The sequence below is a fragment of the Quercus suber genome, unplaced genomic scaffold, assembly GCF_002906115.3.
Source record: "Quercus suber isolate HL8 unplaced genomic scaffold, Cork oak 2.0 scaffold_497, whole genome shotgun sequence".
NCBI classification, from domain to species: Eukaryota; Viridiplantae; Streptophyta; class Magnoliopsida; order Fagales; family Fagaceae; genus Quercus; species Quercus suber.
The window spans coordinates 122,513-137,079 of record NW_027069946.1 but is presented as its reverse complement, the minus strand read 5'-3'; the positions used below and the strand labels follow the sequence as shown (position 1 = coordinate 137,079).

Below are 14,567 nucleotides of genomic sequence, written 5' to 3'. Positions count from 1 at the left end.
GAGAGAAACCCTAGAGAAAAACAAGATTACCTCATCCCCAATCTTTACTAAGAGACTCTACAAATTCCTCTACTCTCTTCCTCTCCATTGATACATCCTTGAGAGGTTCTTGACTAAATCCTTTTCTCATCACACGCATGTCTGTGAGAAGGTACATTTGGTGCTAAGGGAAGCAGTTTGGAAGGGATCAATGATTATTGGTTGATGCTATGGGTTATAGCGGAATCTGGTAAGCTAGAAAAGAAAAAAAAGTTTGGCGCAACCTCGTTGGAGCAAGAAGCTTGGAGGGCTTAGATACCTGGGTAGATTAAGCTTGGAGGGTCTATTGTTGTTCATGTATCCCAATTACATTTTCTAGTAGATTATTGATCACTTGAAGGGCGGCAGAGAGGTTTTATGCCTAGGGCTTCGGTTTCCTCTTCGATAACACATTGCGTGTTGTCCTTGTGTTTGCATCTCTCTTCCTTTATCTTTACCTTTTATTTTCTGCTGTGGATGTGATTATAATTGGTTTAGATTGTTTATCAATTCTGTATTTAACTTATGTTCATGTTTCGCACATTAATTACTTGATAATAAGCTTGAATTGATATTTTGTAATTTAAGGTCTAAACCTTCAAGGGTGTTTTACACACATTTTGAACTTTCAGTTTGAAACAAGGACAAAACCCTCTAAAATAATTTTGAGTATAGTATTTTGAGTATAGTATTTGAGGGAAGAAATAGTAAAAAATGAAGGCTGCAAGGCTTGCACGCCAAAGGACTTGGAGGCGTTACAGGCGTACGATCATGATTCATATCAAGAAAAAGATAGTGGCAAAAAAATGCGTTCTATATATATACGGAATCCTTAATGAACTTTGACAGCGTAACAAATCTAATGACACAACACTTATTACATGCAAATGCTTAATGTTTATGGCAAGCAACCCCTCCACTTATAAATGTCATTTCTCCCTTGTTTGTTGGGCTCAATGGTGACATTGTTACCACAACTACTTTGAAAAAAATTGTGAGTCATCATTGTTCAGAAATGTCAATGACTTGGATAAGCATATGCCATTATATATGCCTGCATATCTGAGTTTGCAGGCACTAATGCAATAATTGTAATCCTTTGATGTATGTATATAATTATTAGTATGTGATAAAATGGTGAGCATTGACTGGGCTCTCTTGGATATAGAAGTTGTTTTGTTTTGTTTTTTCTAGATGTTTTTTAGTATATATGGGAGATATAAAAACAATCTGAATATTCTTTTAGAAATCACCATAACTAGTTAATTACAGTACTTCTTAGTATTCACGAAGCTTAAACTACTTTATATTACAGTAGTACTACTTTATAGTACTTTTTTTTTCTCTGCGAAAAAAAAACAAGGAGAGAAAAGATGTAAAAAACATAGTTTAGACTCCTTTAAGATAGGTTCCAGGCTTGACCACCTTTCATGCTGAATTTTTTAAGCCTTCCAAAGAACATGACAATGATGAGGATGGATTTTCCCATTGTACTCCACCTTCCCACGAATCCGTACCATGTGTCTATACAGAGGCCATCTGGTTTCAATTGCCGTTTGCAACTGTACCCAGTTGTGAACCCAACATTCCCGTACGCACTGTATAAAGGTTGTCATCAAGAATGTTAGTTATTATGCAAATAAGAATAAGAGTAATGCTATGTTCAACCATATATAAATTGATATTTTAGAATTTACTTTGTGTCACATCCGAATAATTGGATATGCATGAGATAGGAAGATATGATTTTATTTAAGAGATTACTAAAGAAAGTGGGGAAAAGGAAGCTTACCTTATAACTTCTATGGTGACATTCAAAACATTAAAGTTGAGGGGGTCTTCTTTCATTTTCTGTCTCTCTGTGATACATATGAGAATAATGAAAATGGCTAAATAGGAGAGTTGTGAGAAGATCAGACACTCCATAAAAGTCTTCTTTCGACTTTGTTTCCCATTATCTGAGACCTCCTCCTGAAGTTTTGTTGGAGCGAACGTAGTATATGGTGGGAGATACCTGCAAGAGAAAAGTAAACGTAGCCACCCCCATTAAAAGAGTTTTGATTTTTTGGGAGTAAATTTAATTAAGTTCATTTTGGCAGACTTGGTATGTACGCGTGCTGAATTTTATTTTATATTTTATCATGAAGTGTAATAAATTTATAGATACTCTGTGCACTAAGCTTTCATTTTTACAAAAGTCAGGGTAAACCATCTTACCCCAATTTATTAAAGATGTTGGTTTCTCATTTCATTATGGCCATTTTATGAAAACAAAGAAGAATAATGAAAAAAGGAAGAAAGAAAGAAAGAAAGAAAAAGGTAAATTTCTTATGAAAAAGGAATCTCAATAAGGCTATTTTCCATACTTGAGTAACATATGTTGAAATCATCTAATTTAACTTCAATTACTTCTAAGGGCTTTTTTTCACTGTTAGAATTTTTTTTAGGAAGAATGTGGGGATGTTAACCGTAAGGTCAGCTGCCAACTATACTCCCCAGCATAATGAGCTTGGTCCAAATATCTTGGAGGGTTCGGTTTGAGTCTTTGAGATACGGAAAGGAGGATGCCATAATCCTATTCTTCTAATGTTGGAATTATTATAGGAACCTAATAGCCTGAATAATAATTACAAAGAGTAGAATCATAATTGCAATTCTAAAAAGTTTCCATGAATTTTGAGTTAAATTTGTAGTGTGTATTTGTGTTAGAACTTTTTTTTTTTTTTTCTTTTTTGTATGTATGTCTAGATTTGTTTCTCTTAAAAAAAAAAAGAAAAAAAGAAAAAAAAGAGAAGATATTTATATTGTGTATAGTAAAATTTTTTTTACTCTCCCTTAAAAGTTATTATAATTTTCTTTCTTTTTTTTTTTTTTTTTTTTTTTTTTTTAACACAATTACAAAGATCCAAAGACACGCATTAATGAAGTGACAGTGGCACTAATTCTTTGGGAATTTTGTCCCCATAAATAAAAGGTGATGCTTTCAGAAAAGCTAGCAGATAAGTAATTGTAATCTAATCATGCTATGAAAGGTTGCGACTATTGTAGTTATTTTAATGCTGTAACCAATTAATGATGGTCAGCTGCGGAATTTATATTATGATGAAAGGTTGAGACTATTCTAGTTATTTTAATGCAGTAACCAATTAATGATGGTCACAAGTTCAGCTGCGGAATTTATATTATTCGGGTGTTAAAAGTATTTGATGTTCACTTTTGTATCTTTTATTTTATTTTTTTTCTCTAAGTTATATTAGGAAAAGTTATATGGAGAAAAGTTAATGCATGTCCTCAGAATATTAATTTTAGAAAAAAATTAAAATTTTTTTGTAAAAAGAAAATAAAATTAATTGATATTTTTGACAACTTTTTATATTTCTCATAAAAGTAGTAATAAAACTTACATAAAATAATGCTTTAACAAATGTTTTAACATGACTCATTTACCTTTATCCATTTTATTTTGATATTTGTTCAAAGAAGATAGGAGGAAAAAAAAAAAAAAAAAGAGTTCTAAGGTACTATTTCAATAGAAGAACATGATTAAAAAAATGCATTCAATCTAATATAGAACATTCTTGTGTACGTATCTTGTGTAAATAATATATATTTTTTCCTCTAGTCTAATAATAAAATTTTAAGAGTTAGAGTTTTTTTTTTTTTTTTTTTTTTTTTTTTTTTTTTTTTAAGATTCAAAAGTCTCCAGCATAGTCAAAAACTTTCAGGAAAGTATGAAGAAAAGAAATCCCCGTATCTATCTAAAGCTTCCACCTTATTTCTTTTTGCTTAAGCACCTTGAACTGTACATGAGTTGGAGTTTTAGATAGTTGAGGAATCATTTCGATTGAGTCATAGAAAGTTTTGTTTAATTGTCAAATCTCAGTGAATGGATCCGTTTACAATGAAGTGGCATATTGACTCTATAGTCCTATCCAGGGAAAGATGTCTGAGTTATTTGGAACAGATGAGTCAAGTGGCTTAACCCAAGAAAGTTGTGAAAGGGTCAGTCACAACTTATGGAGTATGTGAGTGTGACTAGTCATCAAGAACATAGGCTGAGCCAGAACGGACGAGAGGGTTCAATGTCTTCCCAGCTTTCCAAAATCTTAAAGTTTTATAATTAACTTAATTATAATTCTGCCCCTCGTTCCTTCCCATTATATTTTATATTTTGTGTTCATTTTTTTGATGAATTTATTGCCTATATTAATTTTTTATAATCATAATAACAGTATTGTTAATTATTTTTTAGATGTGATATATAGAAAAAGTTTATAAGGCCTTAAATTCTTTATGTAATAATTTATTATTTTTTTGTAACAATTTATGTAAATTACATAATAACATGAATTTAAATAAGTTTATATTTAGTGTTTATCTAATTTTAAAACGGCTTATTCATATATTAAAAAAAAATTTAACAGGGAAACAAAATATAATTAATTTTTTATTGTTCTATGAATTTTCTTATATTAAAATATCTTTTTATATACAAATGAATGACTCAAAATATTTTTTTTAATAGAAGAAAATGAATGACTCAATAAGTGTAACCAAGATGGTATGATGAATGTAATAATACTTACATCATTACTACGAAGAGAACCAGAATTGCTGAGGAGATGGTGGAGAGATCAAAGACTGATTCACCAGTGTGCCGCGAGTTCACAGTTTGAAACAACGAGCCAATGATTTTCTGATACGAATTCAGACCATCCATGACTTGTGAACTCCACTCCATGGAGCAAAGCAGTAAAAACTGTATCAATATGAAGCCGAAGACAGTCATAGCCAGAAGCAAAGCGTGAGGACCAGAGAGCAAATGACCGTAGCCCATGTCTCCATAATTCATCAATATGTATCTGAATTCCTCTCTTTTAGTTGTTTTCTTCAAGACCCAGATCATGAATAACAAGCATGGGGGATAAAAAGTGTTCCCCATGAGAATTTGTGGAATGAGAAGTAGTAGGAGACCTGAATTCTTCTTGAAAGCAATCATGTTCTCATTTGTTGGGACGAAACCACAATTTGTGAAAGTTGAAACAGTTGTGAAGACAGAAAAGGTCAGTGTTTCTAGGCCCTTGTCTTTGAGTACCTTCCTTGCACTTGGAACAAGCCTTACATACAGTGAAACAAGAGTAGAACCAATTAGATGAACCACAAATAGATAACCCAAAACCACATATCCCAAAAACTTGATAGAGCTATACTTAAGACTATCAAAACCCAAGCATTTATTTCCGTTATCATCAAGAGTATTGGTTTCAGGTTTCTCTTTTTCTAAATCAAGCTTAATTTGATTGTCAGGATTTGTACATTTTGGAACATTGTGATTGAGGTTAACAAGAGTGACACTGTTTTGGTCACTACTTGGACAATTTTTGAGGAACTTGGACCTTGCAAATTGGAGTCCAAGAAAGGAAGTGAATACCTCTCCACCAACAAACATTAAGATTGTCATAATAATGAGTTGGGTGTGGGAAAAAACCTCCATTTCGATAGTTGACATGCTTGAAACTGTGGTGGCAGAGACGGACATGAAGAACATGTCAAAGTCCATAGGCCTAAACCAAGCAGTTCTTGGCTTTGAGACCATCAAAGCTAGATGACCAAAAATAGAGACAATTATGAAGTAATTGAGCTGGATCCAAAAAGGGTTGACATGAAAGAGGAAGAAATGAAAAAACGAGCGATTTCGACAAGAGAACGATTGGTAGAAACAAGACAAGCTAAAGAAAACCTCTAGTTTCTTGCCAAAACAAGAAAAATTATTCATGTTTTCTGAGGTAAGATTTGCCTTACAATGCTTAAAGCGGATATATGGGCTTCTTATAAAGGGGCAGTACGTACTGTACAAATTCTACTGTTTAGTGTTTGGCATGAATTATTTTTGTCAACTTATGTTATTATTCAATTTATTTTTGTTACTATTTATGGGTTCTATTGCACTTTTTGTACTATTTATAGGTTTTATTGTATTATTTCAGTTTACTTTTATCTTTATTTATAGTACTTTCAGCAAAAAAATTTCAATTTTAGCAAAATAAGTAGATTTTAAATGGACACTTAGTGGGATTTTTTGATGTACACTTAGAAATTATTTATTTATAGAAAATGTTAACAAATGTTCTAAGGTATTTGTGGGGCCAATTATCTTGAAAATGTATTGTTAAGGTTGTAAGAAACGGGCTTGTGGCCCAATGGCCCAGTCTGAGGGCATTAATCCATCTGAGGATGGCTAAATAAGGACATAGTGGGAATAGTATAAGAAAAGGAAATGGATATTGTATACAATAGTCCAAAATACGTCCGAGGAGAGAATCCATCTTGGAAACGATGGTTCGAGGTTGGTGTAGCTATCTTGCTGCCTTGGATATTCCGCAAAGTTGTGTTACAACTGATAAATAGATATGGGATAAGGGAGGAGCAAAGAGAGGTAACAAATATCTTGTAAAGCTGCTACCTCCACATTAAATGCTTTCCAGCTAACTCTCTGGCCGCATTAATGTGGAAGTGATATCTAAACAGTAGTTAAGCAGCCTTATGGCTACTAGTTGAAGATTCTGGGAGGTGTTGGATGGGACAGGAAGGAGTTCCTAGAATCTTACCTATATGTGTATGGTGAATATAATGTCCGGATCGTGGTATATAATATGGAAAGGTAGATTGAAGAAGGGGGGAGGAAGAAGGAAAAACGAGAGAAAAGGAGAAAAAAAAACATGAATAATCCTGTTCATTAAGCAGATAGAATAAAAAAAAAAAAAACTCCTGTATTCAGGTTGAGGACAGTTTTCCTCATTTTGTTTATGTTAAATGTTCTCTACTCAGTAATTATGACGATCTTTTCTAAAGAATAGAACCAGTTCTTTCACTCACTCTTTATAAATTTATTGTTTAGGCTTGTTGGGTTAAAAACCTATTCCTATTCTGGGTCCAATCCAAATTGAGTCCTTACAATTGGCGTCGTCTGTGGGAAGAACTTGATTTATTCGGAAGGAAAGATAAGTGCAACGTTTGGGATGGAAGAAGTAGCATTACAACAGGTAGCAGTGGGCCCATAGCAGATGGATTTTAATCCACACCAAGTAGAATCTAGGGGGTCTTAGCATGACAATTTGTTTGTAACCCTTGAATAGAGAAGGGATCGTGAGGGAAGTGTGCGAACAACCTTCACCGATAGAAGTCATTCTCAAGGGAAAAGCCATATTTCCCATGTAAAGAATGATAGGGACATGTAACGTGAGATTAACAAATTGAAAAGATAATTGCGACACGAGTGGCGAAGGCGTATGTCTCATAACTCCAAGTAATCCTCTGAGGAGTCAGATGACACCAGTTATAGACAAAGGTCAAGAACTCCACCCAGTGAATCTTTCTCCTATGATGAGGAGTAGCACCATAGACGTAGATATAAGAGTCCGCCTCGCAAAGGTTTAGGGAATGACGCCTTGAATAAAGCGTTGAGTCAAGTTTCTAAATCACCCTTCACATGAAATATTGAGGGTGCAAATCTTCCTCGGCGATTCCATCAGCCTACGTTCACCATTTATAATGGTCGAACAGATCCAGTGGAACATGTTAGCCATTTCAGTCAAAGAATGGCCGTTCATGCTAAGGACGAGGTTTTGATGTGTAAGGTCTTCCCATCTAGCCTGGGCCCGGTGGCGATGAGATGGTTCAACGGTCTGAGAGTGAATTCCATTGATTCCTTTAAGAAGCTCACCCAAGCTTTTGGTGCCCTCTTTATCACCTGCAGGAGGGTTCTTCAGCCCTTGGGATCGCTATTATCCATGTCCATGCAGGAGGGGGAAACCCTGAAAGTCTATTCTGATAGATACTGGGAAATGTTCAATGAAATAGATGGAGACTATGATGATGTGGCTATTAATACTTTTAAAGCTAGCCTTCCAGTCGAGCATGATCTGAGGAAATCTCTGACCGGTAAACCTGTTACCAGCGTGCGTTAGCTTATGGATCGGATTGACAAGTATAGAAGGGTAGAGGAGGATCAAATATAGGGTAAAGGATAGGCCAAAGTAATCCCTTAGGAGAGGAGGGACTTTAGGTCGGACCGGTACAATAATAATCGACCTCGGAAGGATTTTGGGGGGTAGCCAGGATCTGCCAACTCCCAGGTGGTTAATGTCGTGTTCCGAGAACCAGTACAATAGGTTCTGGAGTAGATAAAGAATGAACCATTCTTCAAATTGCCTAATAAGATGGTAGGGGATCCTATGAAACGTAATTAAAACCTTTACTGCCAGTATCACCATGGTTATGGACATACTACTGAGGATTGCAGAAATTTGTGGGACCATTTGGATTAATTGGTCCGAGAAGGGAAATTGACTCAGCTTTTGCATCATTCCAGTGGCCGGGGAAGCCAAGCAGGTTTGACATTTCGGGGAGATGCTTCTTCGAGACCCCCCTAGGCATGATAAACGTCATATTTGCTTCCCCAGGGAGAACCGAGTCTTGTCCTTCCAGGGTAATGTCTGTATTTCATTGTCTAGATGAGGGCTCCAGTTTAATGTCGAATAAAGTCAAAATGGGCACCCCACTAGTGTTGGGTTTTTCAGATGAAGACAAGATGTGAACCATGCAATCGCACGATGACGCTTTGGTGGTTACACTTAGGATTGGGGGGTATGATGTGAGAAGAGTGATGGTTGACGAGGGAAGCGCAGCCGAGGTTGTGTACCCTGACCTTTATAGGGGGCTAAATTTGAAACCCCAGGATCTGACAGCCTACAATTCCCTTTTGGTGAGCTTTGAAGGTAGATTAGTCATTCCGATGGGTCTGATTAGATTACCCGTCTAAACTGGCTCTGATGTAGTGGAGGTGGACTTCATTGTGGTGGATGCTTTTTCTTCATATACGGCTATTTTGGGTAGGCCCTGGTTGCATATCTTGGAAGCTGTTTCTTCCACTTTTCATCAAAAGGTGAAATATCTGTCAAGAGGCCAGGTGTTAGAAATATTGGGAAACCAATCTATGGCTAGGCAGTGCTTGATAACGGCTATTCAACATCGGCCTAAGATGGAAACTTCGGTCACTGCCGAGAATGGTTTATAGTAATCAAAGACTCTGACGACCCTCTTCAGTAGACCTGCCGATGAAGCGGAATGTGAGAATTTGGAAAAGGTGAGTGTTGGGGATGATTCGGAGAAGTTCTTTCAGGTTGGGGCACAGTTTCCTTTGTTGGAAAAGGAGTAATTGGTTGAATTCCTTAGAAGAAATGTTGATGTGTTTGTATGGGATGCTTACGAAGCCCTAGGGGTAGATCCAAACTTCATTTGCCATCATTTGAATGTTAACCCCTCTATTACTCCGAAGCAATAGCCACCTTGGCGTTCATCTAGAGTACATGCCGAAGCTATCAGAGATGAGGTAACAAAGGTTAAACAGGCAGGGGCTATCAAGGAGGTGTTTTATCCCCAGTGGTTAGCCAATACGGTTGTGGTGAAAAAGAAAAATGGCAAGTGGTGTGTATGTGTAGACTTCACAGATTTTAATAAAGCTTGCCCAAAAGACCTTTTCCCATGCCTCATATAGATCAGTTGGTGGATGCGACGGTAGGCCATCCTCGGATGAGCTTCCTAGACGCCTTTCAGGGCTATCGTCAAATCCCACTGGCATTGGACGATCAAGAAAAGATAGCTTTTCTCACTTCCACTGGAAACTATCACTACAAAGTAATGCCTTTTAGCTTGAAGAATGCGGGGTCTACTTATCAACGGATGATGATGAAAATGTTTGCGCCACAGTTGGGCAGGAGTGTCGAGGTGTATATTGATGATATGGTTGTGAAAAGTAAGGTAGTGTCCGAGCATGTGACAGACCTCACAAGTATTTTTGAAATCTTGGGGAAGTATAAGCTGCGACTAAACGCATCCAAATGTTCATTTGGGGTAGGCTTAGGGAAGTTTTTGGGCTACATGGTTACTCACCGAGGAATTGAAGTGAACCCCGATCAGATTAAAGCCATAAATAGCTTGCAACCACCTCAGAATCCCAAAGAGGTCTAGAGATTGACTGGGATGACTGCTGCTTTGAATAGATTCATAGTCAGGTCAGCAGATAGGTGCAGACCTTTTTTCCTTTTACTACATAAATGGAAAGGATTTGAATGTTCCAAGGAGTGTGCGCTGGCATTTCATCAGCTTAAAGAATATTTATCTCGGCCACCCATTATGTCTAGTCCTGAGGTTGATGAGGTCTTTTTTTCCTACTTGGCGATAGCCATTTATGCGATAAGTTTTGTCCTGATACGAGTAGATAGTGGCATACAACGGCCAGTTTATTATGTGAGCAAGTCGCTTCACGAGGCCGAAGTGCGTTATTTTCCATTAGAAAAAGCCATTTTGGCAGTGGTGCACGCTATAAGGAAACTTTCCCATTATTTTCAGGCACATACTGTGGTTGTCCTAACTCAGTATCCGCTCAAATTAGTACTTCGGAGTGCAGACTGCACTGGCAGGATTGCCAAGTGGGGCACAATTCTAGGAGTTTTTGATATTAAGTATATGCTTCGTACCTCTGTAAAGGGTCAGATTCTCGCCGACCTAGTGGCCGAATTTGCTGAAGACCTTGAGGAAATAGAAGCGAGTTAACATGGCATGGATGAAAAATCGGTTGGCCTAATCTCCGCACAACATTCCTCACCCTGGAAAGTGTATGTGGATGAAGCAGCAAACCAGCGGGGGTTAGGAGTGGGATTGGTTTTGGTATCTCTTGAAAAGGTCACTATTGAGAAGTCTTTAAGGTTGGGATTCTCAGCTACCAACAATGAGGCAGAATATGAAGTGTTATTAATGGGGATGGCGATGGTAAAAAAACTGTGTGGAAAAACAGTGGAGATGTTCTCAGATTCAAGATTGGTCGTGGGCAAGGTTATAGGGGAATTGGAAGCTCGGGATACAAGAATGTAGGAGTACTTGGGCCAAGTTTGGCGTATGCAAGTAAATTTCGAGTTTTTTGAATTATCCCATGTCCCTAGAAGTGAAAATGCCCATGCAGACTCTTTGGCTACCCTTGCCACCTCCTTGGCACAAGACTTACCTCAAGTGATAATGGTTGAGGACTTAAACACACCTACCCCAATAACGAGAGACTTGCTTCAGGTCCATCAAATTAATTTGGCGCCTAGTTGGATGGATCCTATACTGTTATTCCTTGAAAGGGATATACTGCCTGAAGATAAATCAGAAGCTGAAAAGATACGAAGAAAAGCTCTTCGGTTTTGGTTGTCTGAGGACAAAATTTTGTACAAACGTTCTTTTTCTGGGCCATATTTGCTTTGTGTACATTTCGAAGCATTAGAGTTACTTCTAGAAGAATTGCATGAAGGGATTTATGGAAGTCACACTAGAGGAAGATCTTTATCTCACCGAGCAATTACTCAGGGATATTGGTGGCCGGGCATGCAAAAGGAAGCATGGGAGTATGTTAAGAAATGTGATCAGTGTCATAGGTTCGCACCAAACATCCATCAGCCGGGGGGAGTTCTTAATCCTCTTTCTAGTCCTTGGCCCTTTGCTCAATGGGGCTTAGATATTGTTGCTCCTTTCCCTAAAGTAGTAGGAAATAAAAAATATATGCTGGCTGGCACAGACTATTTTACGAAATGGTTCGAAGCTGAGCCTCTGGCTAATATCAGGGATGTAGATGTCAAGAGGTTTATCTGGAAGAATATTGTTACTCGATTCGGGGTTCCTCAAACTCTCATCTCGGATAATGGTCTTCAATTTGATAGCAAGGCTTTTAGGAAGTACTGTTTCGATTTGGGGATAAAGAATAGATACTCCACTTCGGCCTATCCATAGGGAAATGGGCAAGCCGAGGCTGTCAATAAGGTTATAGTGAATGGACTTAAAAAGATGTTGGATGATTCAAAAGGAAAATGGGTGTAGGAATTGCCACATGTGCTTTGGACGTATCGCACAATGCCTCGACGGTCAATAGGAGAGACTCCATTTTCAATGACGTATGGGGCTGAGGCTGTAATTCCTCTGGAAATGAGTTTCCTTATGCTGAGAACGAGCACATTCACCTCGGATGGCAATGATGAACTATTAAAAAAGAGTCTAGATTTGATAGACGAATGACGAGAGAATGCAATGGTTCAACTGGCCTATTACCAACACAAGCTTAAGCAAGGTTATGATGCAAATGTGAAGCTGAGACCGTTAGCCCCAGGAGATTTGGTATTGAGAAGAGTTTTGGGAACTACCAAGAACCCAGCCTGGGGAAAATTAGGGCCCAATTGGGAGGGACCATATCGTATCATATCGGTGGCAGGAATAGGTGTGTACTACTTGGAGGATCTAGATGAAAAAACTGTACTCTATCCTTGGAATGTAAGCAACCTAAAGAGGTATTACTATTAATAAGAATGGTTCTGTTGTGCTTCCTTTTTCAATTCATTCTGACTATGTACCTTGTGTGTCCCAATCTATTGAAGTATTAAACAGAAACTAAGTTATGTCAGGTTCTTCGGACCGCAAACTTAGTGAAAATTAATACCCTTTGGCATCTATTGAGGTATTAAATAGAAATTAAGTTATGTCAGGTTCTTCGGACCACAAACTTAGTGAAAATTAATACCCTTTGATGTCTATTGAAGTATTAAATAGAAATTAAGTTATGTCAGGCTCCTCGGACCACAAACTTAGTGAAAATTAATACCCTTTGACATCTATGGAAGTATTAAATAGAAACTAATTTATGTTGGGTTTTTCGGACTACAAACTTAGTGAAAATCAATACCCCTTGAATTGAATTATGACTAAATTGTATATCAAATCAACATCCTTGAGCATCACTTAAAGCATTTTAAGGTACCCAGGACCTACTTGTTATTTAAACATTCAGAATACTTTCTCAGATTTGGATACTTATTAGAATTGATGAATTAAAAGCACACCTTTGTAGTGCTGTGGAGTTCACAGTTATAATCTACTCAGATTTTCAATTAAAACACATAAAGTTGTGTTTTCTCTTATATTAGTAAACTTTATTCTTGTAAAAACAAAGAATATTCATGATGAAAATTGCATATATGGTAGGTAAAGTAACAATATCCCATATAAATTTAGAAATGAAAAATATACATCTCATTAGAACTATCCTTAAGCAAAAAGTGAAGGGAATTTCACTACATTAACTATGGTTTCAATTTTATTTGGAGCTTGGACTTGGGAGCTTTGTCAATTGCTTCAGGAGGAATTTCCATCTCTTTCTCCTTAGGAACCTCTCCAGCAGGCAAGATAGTTGAAGCCAGAGCTTGCTCAAAACTTTGAGAAACAGCTTCCTCCTTAGAAGCCTCTGCTACCTTGTTCGAAGAGGTGTCTTTTGTAACTTCAAGTATTTTGGGCTGCTCTTGCTGATTGAGAGGAAGAGGATTCTGAGTTTGGGCCTCCTTGGCGGAGTCAGCAACTGTAGTTGCTGCCTCCTTTTGGTTGGAATGAGGGTTTGAGACTCGTATGGCCGGAGGAAAATAAACATTTTTTGGCCTTCTCAGCTCAGAAGAAGACTCAACACCAGCTCAGTTCAGAGCTTCTTCCCAAGTCTGAGCACAGTAGACTCGGCATACGGTGGGGACCTCAGCCCGGAGGTTGTCCTCAGTCTCAGCTACGCTGACGTCGTAACCATGCTGTTCGGCCTTATCTCTTTCTTTTTCAGCCTCTGCCTTTGCCTTCTCCACCTCAGCCTTTGCTTTTTCGGCCTGGTCTTTGAGCCTTTGGGCATCTTTAAGTTGTTTCTTCAAAGTTGTTATTTGCTCCTTGGAAGTTATCAACTGGTTGTTAGCCTCACGTAGGCGTTTCCTTTGATCCTCGACTTGCCTTTGGGTATTCTCCAAAGCTGAGTCAGCACTTTTCCGAGCATGATCCTCCTCGGCTAATTTTTTCTTTAGCTGTACATTGCTCTGTTTAGCAATAGTGAGGGTCTACACAGCCGATGCCTGCCTTTTTCTATCATCATCCAACTGCTGGCAGTCGAGTCTAAAAGTAGCTTGGACAGCCTAAAAATAAAAAGTGTTAGAAATATAGCCAATAAAAACTGTGTGTATAATATTTATAAGTAAAAGAAACAAGGTAAGAGGGATGTCACACCATGCCCAAGTATCTTTTGGCATTGAGGAAAACCTCGTTCTTCCTTAGACCCCGTAGCTCGGTCATATCTTTGGGAAGTAAGAGGGACTCCTCCAAGACCGAGGCGACATGGCACCCGATGCCTCCGTTGAAATCCCTGAGTGATGCATCTTCTTTCAGGGGCTCACTGCCAAGCATGGGTGCTCAGAGCCAAGCCCGAGGTTCTGAGGGTTGGGTATCTGTCCTCTCCATAACTCATTATGGTCCATGGCTCACTTTTTGCTGCTTTGCAGCTCGCTGAACCTCGTCTTCACGAGTAGAACGGGATCTCCCAATCTCTACCATGTCCTTGTCTTTCGGCTCTCTCCTCCTTTTTGGATCAGTAGGTTCAGGCCTAGACGACTGAGATGGTTGAGAAAGAGGGAGAGGAGATTTGGGAGGAAGGGAAAGTTTGG

General features: G+C 38.0%; 2 protein-coding genes across 2 annotated transcripts; both read right to left on the bottom strand.

Moving 5' to 3' along the window:
* Positions 1-1,364: 1,364 nt before the first annotated feature.
* On the bottom strand, positions 1,365-5,794 carry LOC111994237 (sodium transporter HKT1). The gene is made up of 3 exons (XM_024026114.2): positions 4,605-5,794; positions 1,811-2,032; positions 1,365-1,616 (listed from the first exon to the last, which is right to left on the bottom strand). The coding sequence occupies exons 1-3, from the start codon at positions 5,792-5,794 to the stop codon at positions 1,418-1,420; spliced, it is 1,611 nt and encodes a 536-aa protein (XP_023881882.2). The 3' UTR covers positions 1,365-1,417.
* A 7,390-nt stretch (positions 5,795-13,184) lies between these two features.
* Positions 13,185-14,310, bottom strand: LOC111994700 (uncharacterized). The gene is made up of 4 exons (XM_024026583.1): positions 14,134-14,310; positions 13,983-14,042; positions 13,614-13,934; positions 13,185-13,541 (listed from the first exon to the last, which is right to left on the bottom strand). The coding sequence occupies exons 1-4, from the start codon at positions 14,308-14,310 to the stop codon at positions 13,185-13,187; spliced, it is 915 nt and encodes a 304-aa protein (XP_023882351.1).
* Positions 14,311-14,567: the final 257 nt, after the last annotated feature.

Coding starts and splice junctions, on each gene's coding strand:
- LOC111994237 (XM_024026114.2), bottom strand. CDS start 5,794: ATGAATAATTTTTCTTGTTTTGGCAAGAAACTAGAGGTTTTCTTTAGC. Junction 2,033..4,604: donor GTTCTCTTCGTAGTAATGAT/GTAAGTATTATT, acceptor TTTCTCTTGCAG/GTATCTCCCACCATATACTA. Junction 1,617..1,810: donor GTCACCATAGAAGTTATAAG/GTAAGCTTCCTT, acceptor ACCTTTATACAG/TGCGTACGGGAATGTTGGGT.
- LOC111994700 (XM_024026583.1), bottom strand. CDS start 14,310: ATGCTTGGCAGTGAGCCCCTGAAAGAAGATGCATCACTCAGGGATTTC. Junction 14,043..14,133: donor CCAAAAGATACTTGGGCATG/GTGTGACATCCC, acceptor TTTTATTTTTAG/GCTGTCCAAGCTACTTTTAG. Junction 13,935..13,982: donor ATGATGATAGAAAAAGGCAG/GCATCGGCTGTG, acceptor AGCAATGTACAG/CTAAAGAAAAAATTAGCCGA.